Source organism: Hordeum vulgare, chromosome 2H, assembly GCF_904849725.1.
Source record: "Hordeum vulgare subsp. vulgare chromosome 2H, MorexV3_pseudomolecules_assembly, whole genome shotgun sequence".
In the NCBI taxonomy this organism is placed as follows: Eukaryota; Viridiplantae; Streptophyta; class Magnoliopsida; order Poales; family Poaceae; genus Hordeum; species Hordeum vulgare.
In genome coordinates this window covers 108,051,277-108,058,522 of record NC_058519.1, presented here as the reverse complement: position 1 = coordinate 108,058,522, position 7,246 = coordinate 108,051,277, and the positions used below count along the sequence as shown (strand labels likewise).

Genomic DNA, 7,246 nt, shown 5'->3' with positions numbered 1-7,246 from the left:
CATAGTAATTACTTCTGTTAAGTAATATAAAAATGTTTACATCACTACTTTAGTAATTTGTAAACGTTCTTATATTCTCTTACAGAGAGTAATTTCGAACCTTCGCGGAGACAGAAGCGAGACATATAGCTCTCGCGCTGCTAAATACTAGTAATTCCATCCGTCAAGAAATATAAAAATGTTTACATCACTATTTTCGCTCAAGCGCCGCCATGGGCTTCAGGCTTAAACACTGCATTGTCAGCCCAACTTCCTCCGAAGAAAAATGAAACGTGATGCCAACTGGAATTTTGTTAGTTTCCATTTGCAGTCAAGAAACTCAAGATCGTTTTCGAAAAGAAAAGGAAAAAAAATCAGGATCTCTTTACAAATATCCGTGTGTAAATTTCAAAAATAAAGAAAGTACAACATATTGTTTCTAGAGGAAACGAGAGTATATCCCCCTATACCTAACAGATTATTAGCAACTGAAAACCCAGATTATTAGAATGTGAAAACAACCCCAAAATCTTGTTACTAGCATATTCCTCGGTAGTCTTCTCATATATACTCGGCCTCGCCGCCATCTTAACAACCCCAACAGGCCACCACCAGCACCCACGGCCAGCCGGCGGTAGCCCTACGCCACCAACGCAAGCTCTCGCGCCGTTCGGGAGAATGGCCTCCCTCTGTACCGTCTCCGATCTCTGTCATGATCCCACCGACCCAATCTTTGCGTAGGTCTGACGTGTGTTTGCGTGCGTGCGCAGGGATCGTCGTCGCGGCGGCGGTGCTGGTCCTCGGGTGCGCGAGCAGCGGCGCGACGGCGCGGCCGCTGGTCGGGGCGGCGTCGGCGGCGGCTAAGCAGCCGCTGCAGACGTCGCGGCCGTACAACATCGCGCACCGGGGCTCCAACGGCGAGCTCCCCGAGGAGACGGCGGTGGCGTACATGCGCGCCATCGACGAGGGCGCCGACTTCATCGAGTCGGACATCGTGGCCACCAAGGACGGCCACCTCGTCTGCTTCCACGACATGACGCTGGACGACACCACCGACGTCGCCGACCACAAGGAGTTCGCCGCCCGCCGCCGCACGCTCGAGGTGCAGTGGGCCAACGTCACCGGATACTTCATCAGTACGCCCGTCCATCCATCATAACCATATTCTTATTTCCGACCAGAATCTTAACCACATTCCCATCTTGGATCGATCTGCGAAGATCCAGCGGTCAGTTAATCAATCAATTCAATTGCCTTCCTGATTTGGCAGCTGATTTCACGCTGGCCGAGCTCAAAACGCTGAGAATGAAGCAGAGGTGGTCATTCCGTGACAAATCTCACGACGGTACGCGCACATTAGTTCCATCAGTATTAATTACCGAGACAAATCAGATGATCCATGCATCTAGATTAATCCTGTTTGTTTGTCATCAAGGCATTTCTCCCATCATCACCTTCGACGAGTTCATCAACATCGCGCTGAACGCCAAGAGGGTCGTCGGGATCTACCCGGAGATGAAGAGCCCCGTGTTCATCAACCAGCACGTACGTGATGAGCATATACATAAACAAAGCCAAGGAATTACAAGCATCCTACGTACGTATCCCTAGTTAACTGTGCTCGATCGATGACAACAATTGCAGGTGAAGTGGGCGGACGGGAAGAAGTACGAGGACAAGTTCATCGCTACGCTGAAGAAGTACGGGTACGGGGGCAAGTACATGACGAAGCGGTGGACGGAGAAGCCGGTGTTCATCCAGTCCTTCGCGCCGACGTCGCTCATCTACGCGGCCGACCTGACGGACTCGCCCAAGGTGTTCCTGATCGACGACGTGACGGTGCGGACCGAGGACACGGACCAGTCGTACGAGGAGATCACCTCGGACGAGTACCTGGACTACATGAGGGAGTACGTGGTGGGGATCGGGCCGTGGAAGGACACGGTGGTGCCGCCGACGAGGGACAACAAGCTGGCGACGCCGACGGACATGGTGGCCATGGCGCACGCCAGGGGCCTGCAGGTGCACCCCTACACGTACCGGAACGAGAACCGCTTCCTGCACTACAACTTCAGGCAGGACCCCTACGCCGAGTACGACTACTGGCTCAACAGCGTCGGCGTCGACGGCCTCTTCACGGACTTCCCCGCCAGCCTCCGCCTCTACCAGGACTGGACCGCCGCCAAGAACTGATCGCCAAAACCATACTTACACGACTACGTACGTACGTAGCCACACACAGGTTCAGATAGGTTTCTCTCTTCTCATTGGGTTGTTTACGGTTTCGCGCCAGGAGACAAATTGATCTCACGATCGGATTTTGCATTGGCGATACATGGATTCGTTACGTCGGCACTCGTTTCTCTTATTTTCTCTCTGTCATATACTCTCCTCGTCCCAAAATAAGTGACTCAACTTTATACTAAAATCTAGAGTTGAGTCACTTATTCTGAAACGGATGAGCCCTTGCCTTCTTCCGAAACAGAACCTGGCCGTGCATCCTGCGACTGTGATGGTGTCACCTGTTCTCAGTTACTGTTAGCTACCAGCGACAATATCAGGCCATGTTTCTTCACATTTTTCCTCAACTGGTGAGAGTTGTGTTCTCAGTTACTATAGATCTTTCTAACAAGAGAGGAAACAAATCAGTAACAGAAGACATAAAGGTGTCAACTGAACAGGAAGTTGCAAATTCATCTTGCGTTCCTGGTTCAAATGACTACATGCTGAATTATTTGCCAACATCATGACATTTCTCCATATACAAGTTCACAGCAGAAAAACAAAGCAAACGACTCAATAAAATATAAGAAGGAAAAAAGAAAAGGGCAAAAGGAAAATATCCGCACAATCTTCATGTAAAATCAATGACATTGGACTTAGATGTGCAGTACTTAGGGCACGTCTAGATGTGTTTTAGCAAACCCGAAATATATATATTCATGTCAACACTTTAGAAGATGATATATAGATATGCTATATTTGCACGAGGATAACAAAACTTTGTGGATGCACTTCTCAATATTACCACATTGAACAATCTTGTATTCCCTCCGTTCACAATTATAAAATGTTTTGGATATTTCAATATGGACTACATACGAACTGAAATGAGTGAACAAACACATTAAAATGTGTCTATGTACATCCGATTCACAAAAAGGTTAAAACATCATATATTTGTAAACGGAGGGAGTAATAAACAATACAATAAGATGGAGTCAGCCAATCGTGAATCAAATCTTTAGAACTAAGATTGTTAATTTACATCTGCTTCTCTTATCTGCAGATACATTAGTGGGCAATTAAGTGGGGAACTCTATTATACAAAGCTGGCATCTACAAGATAAGATCTAGTTAAACAATTGATTAGAAGAAGAAAAAAACATCAAGGGCCCCAAGTTACAGTTATCTGTACCTTCTACATGTTCGGTAAGTGAATCATGCGCCCTCATCGGCGTTCAAGTATTGGGGGCTGGAGTTGCTTTAGTCGTTGAACAACTTGCTTCATAGTTGGCCGTATAGAGAGCGATTCAACAGTACACATCACTGATAAATGCAACACCTCTATCAAGTCATCATGCGGGCCCACATCCCACAAACCATCGACGAAGAAATCACGAGCACGGCCTTGACGAAGCAGCATGCACGCCCAAGCAACTATGTTAAACCCATTACCATAAGGAGAAAATGATGGATCCAAGGCCTTCTTGTCTGATATCAACTCCATCAGTACAACACCATAGCTATACACGTCAGCTTTATCTGAAACACGGCAAGTCATAGCATATTCTGGAGCAACATATCCAAAAGTTCCAGCCACACCAGTCGTTGCATGGGTTTCCGAATTTCCCAAGAGCCTTGCCAGCCCAAAGTCTGAGAGGTAAGCATTATGGTTAGTGTCCAACAAAATATTGTTTGGTTTCACGTCACGATGAAGGATCCTAGGAACACAAGTGTCATGCAGATAAGCAAGTGCTTTTGCAATGTCCAAAGCAATCTTATGCAGCCTCTTCCATTCTACTGGTCGCTTTGATCTCTCTTGTATGAATCTCTCAAGATTTCCTCCAGGCAAGTAGTTATATATGAGAAACATTTCAGATTCACCAAGATGGTAGCCTACCAAGGTAACAAGATTGGGATGTCTTAATCTCCCAAGAGTTTTGATCTCAGCATGGAACTGTTCCAATCCTTGGAATCTCCCAACAGAAAGTCTCTTTATAGCTACCAAGACTCCAGGTGAAATTTCAGCTTTGTAAGTGGCTCCGAAACCCCCACTTCCAATGCAATTGCTTGCATTGAAAGTTCCAGTAGCTCGAACAACAGTCTCATAAGTGATCGGCACTCCGATTTCTTGGAAGATTATAACTTCCCTTCTTCCAGATGATCGAGCTGACATAAAGGGTGCGCACTTTCTTGTGTAAATAAATAGTACAATCAGAGCAAGAAGGACTGAAACAATAGCTGTTGCAGATGTTATCGAAGCTATTTCGATCGCATTGAATGAACTGTTTCCTCCTTGGTTTGGTGGATCCACAGGCGCTGTATCGTTGTCATTTGAATTCAAATCACGACCCTGCTGAGCAGCGGAGGGAACAGCCAGGGTATACGTGTGACAAGATTGTAGCAAAGGATTTCCAATAATGCTGTCACATCCAACTGCACTGCTGTTTGATGGTACTGGACCAGACAAATTGTTGAATGACACGTTAAACTCGGTAAGCGATGCCGCATTGGCAAACTCAGCTGGTATCTTCCCAGTAAGTTTATTATTATCAAGGAGGAGGGCACTCAAATTTGTCAATTCAGCAAGTGCATGAGGGATGTCCCCTGAGAGGAGGTTTGAGGATAGGTCCAAAACCTTCAGAGACTGCAGCTGATTAATATCATTTGGAATAGTTCCATTTAGAAGGTTATGACCCAAAGAGAGAAACTGCAAATGTGGTAAGTTCTTGACAGAAGCCGGAATTTCACCACCAAGCTGGTTCCTACTCAAATCCAAGCTGATAAGATAATTCAATTGCCCAATACTTGACGGTATCAAACCAGAAAGGTGATTACCAGCAACACCAAGAACAACAAGAGAACTGCACAATGATCCAATCTCTACGGGAATACCTCCTGTTATTCGGTTGTTGGTAACATCCACAATGAAACCCCTTGAACTGTTGCACTTATTGAATAGGCCAGGTTGCAACTCACCGACAAGATTATTCCCATCAGCAAGGAAAGCATAGGAACCCTGCATTCCCAGCTTCTGGGCAGCAATCGGCAAGGACGTCACTGTTCCAGTAAAATTGTTCTGGGCAAAACTATGGTAACTCGTCAAATCAGTAGCTACGACTGCTGAAGATGAAAAGAAGCCGGCAATCGCCTGATACGCAAAGAAGGAAGAGTATTCTGACACCAGGTCATCAAATGGGAGCTGAGATGAAGGACAATCCTTTGAAAGAAATACTGGGATCGAGCCAGACAGCCGGTTTCCGCTGACATCAAACACATCCATGCAAGGCACAGGAAGTGATGGATCAACTGAACCTGTTAACTTGTTCGAGCTCAAATTCAAGAACTTCAGATGCTTGCAGTCCAACAGCCCTTTAGGAATTCCACCAGAGATTAGATTCTCTCCCAAGTTTATCATCTCCAAGCTCTGGCAAGAACTCCAGTTCCCCGGCAACTCCCCCTCCAACGTAGCTCTTGGCGCCCATAACACCCTCAGCTTGGGCAACGCAGCAACAACATCCGGAATCCCTCCCTCGAAATAGTTGAAGTCGTCAACATCCTCACTATCCGATGCATTCAAACCACCAACCAGCGCATAAGGGTTGGACAGCACTAGAACTGAAAGTTCAACACAACCACCAAGCTCCGCTGGCACAGGGCCGCTCAGGCTGTTCCTCGACACATCCAAAGCCCGCAAATTGCTGAGGCGTCCCATCTCCAGCGGGATGACGTCATCCAACAGGTTGGAGGACAGCAACAGCGCCTCCAGCTTGCTGCAGTTCCCCAAACTCCGGGGGATGCCGCCGACGAGGAGGTTCCCAGAGAGATCGAGGAACTGTAGGCTGCGGCAGCCGGCACCGCCCAGCTCATCGGGGATGGCGCCGCCCAGGCGGTTGGAGGCAAGCGAGAGGCGCCGCAGCCCCAGGAGCGAGCCGAGCGCGGCGGGTACGGAGCCGTTGAGCTGGTTGTAGGCGAGGTCCAGCGTCCGCAGCGCGGTGCAGGCGAGCGACGGCGGGATCTCGCCCTGGAGGCGGTTGCCGGAGAGGTCGAGCACGAGGAGGCGGCGCAGCGACCAGATCGCGGCGGGGAGCGGGCCCGAGAGCGCGTGGGAGGGGAGCGCGAGCACGCGGAGGCCGCGAAGCGCCGCGACGGACGGGGAGAGCGCGCCCGAGAGGCGGCGGCCGGGGGACGAGGAGACGTTGAGCGCCACGACCTCGCCGGAGGCGCCGCACGACACGCCCGGCCAGAGGCAGTGGTCGGACGACGCCGGGGACCAGTCGCGGAGGAGCCCGCCCGGGTCGGCGGTCAGGGCCGCCTTGAAGCTAAGCAGGGACCCCCGCTCGCCGCCTCCTCCAGCACCAGACGCTCGAACGGCCGTGACGAGCAGCAGCAGCAGCAGCAGTAGCAGCGTGGGTAGGGTTTGGGAGAGGAGGGTGGCCATGGGACGCGGCGGCGGCGGGTGCCGCCGTCGCAATGGAGCGAGACAGTGGGGGAGGCTCGGGACCCGGCGCGGGAGCACGGCGGCGGCTAAAGGCAGGGTTTTTGCGACGGGGACCTCTGCTGGGGTGAAGTTCCGCGTTGCGAGCCCTCGGGTGGGGGTGGGGGTGGGGGTGGCGTGGGGTTTGCTTGGCTTGGAAGGTCGGAGCATGTGAGCGAGCACAGTAGTAGAGTAGCACGGCGTGAGTGAGTGGGTGCGGTTGGTACTTGGCAGGGAAGGAGACTCTGGTTGCTGTCACATTGACTCTGGTTACTCATTTTGGCTGCGCTGCTTGGATAGCGCCAGGCTTTTGTTGATGAGAGTTATTCGTGTCAAAAAAAATGCATTTTTGAAAAATAAATGGCATGTTATGTTGGGATATAGTTAGTGTAAAAAACGAGTTCCCAGTTACTCCACATTAACGAGATTTTCTTATTCCTCACAAAAAAGAAAGATGTTCGTAGGGTCAGAATAACATGCATTTAAGAATCAAATTCAGGGCATTTTAGGTGGAAACGGTGACTAAATATCATGTTGGGAGCCTAAAAAGGATTGTCAACAACAATG

The 7,246-nt window shown here is 49.7% G+C and overlaps 2 protein-coding genes across 3 annotated transcripts; one reads left to right on the top strand and one right to left on the bottom strand.

Annotated features, from left to right (window-relative positions):
- Nucleotides 1–835: 835 nt before the first annotated feature.
- Nucleotides 836–3,109, top strand: LOC123425386 (glycerophosphodiester phosphodiesterase GDPD6-like). Of its 2 annotated transcripts, XM_045109080.1 has the most exons (4): nucleotides 836–1,115; nucleotides 1,250–1,324; nucleotides 1,415–1,524; nucleotides 1,624–3,109. In XM_045109080.1, exons 1-4 carry the CDS (start codon nucleotides 929–931, stop codon nucleotides 2,170–2,172), a joined length of 921 nt encoding a protein of 306 aa, XP_044965015.1. In that variant the 5' UTR covers nucleotides 836–928; the 3' UTR covers nucleotides 2,173–3,109. The 2 variants fall into 2 exon arrangements, with proteins under 2 accessions (XP_044965015.1, XP_044965014.1); XM_045109079.1 differs by having other exon boundaries at nucleotides 1,250–1,524.
- An 88-nt stretch (nucleotides 3,110–3,197) lies between these two features.
- Nucleotides 3,198–6,872, bottom strand: LOC123425385 (LRR receptor-like serine/threonine-protein kinase RPK2). The gene has a single exon (XM_045109078.1). It carries the CDS (start codon nucleotides 6,848–6,850, stop codon nucleotides 3,431–3,433), a length of 3,420 nt encoding a protein of 1,139 aa, XP_044965013.1. The 5' UTR covers nucleotides 6,851–6,872; the 3' UTR covers nucleotides 3,198–3,430.
- Nucleotides 6,873–7,246: the final 374 nt, after the last annotated feature.

Coding starts and splice junctions, on each gene's coding strand:
- LOC123425386 (XM_045109079.1), top strand. CDS start 929: ATGCGCGCCATCGACGAGGGCGCCGACTTCATCGAGTCGGACATCGTG. Junction 1,116..1,249: donor CGTCACCGGATACTTCATCA/GTACGCCCGTCC, acceptor CTGATTTGGCAG/CTGATTTCACGCTGGCCGAG. Junction 1,525..1,623: donor CCGTGTTCATCAACCAGCAC/GTACGTGATGAG, acceptor CAACAATTGCAG/GTGAAGTGGGCGGACGGGAA.
- LOC123425385 (XM_045109078.1), bottom strand. CDS start 6,850: ATGCTCCGACCTTCCAAGCCAAGCAAACCCCACGCCACCCCCACCCCC.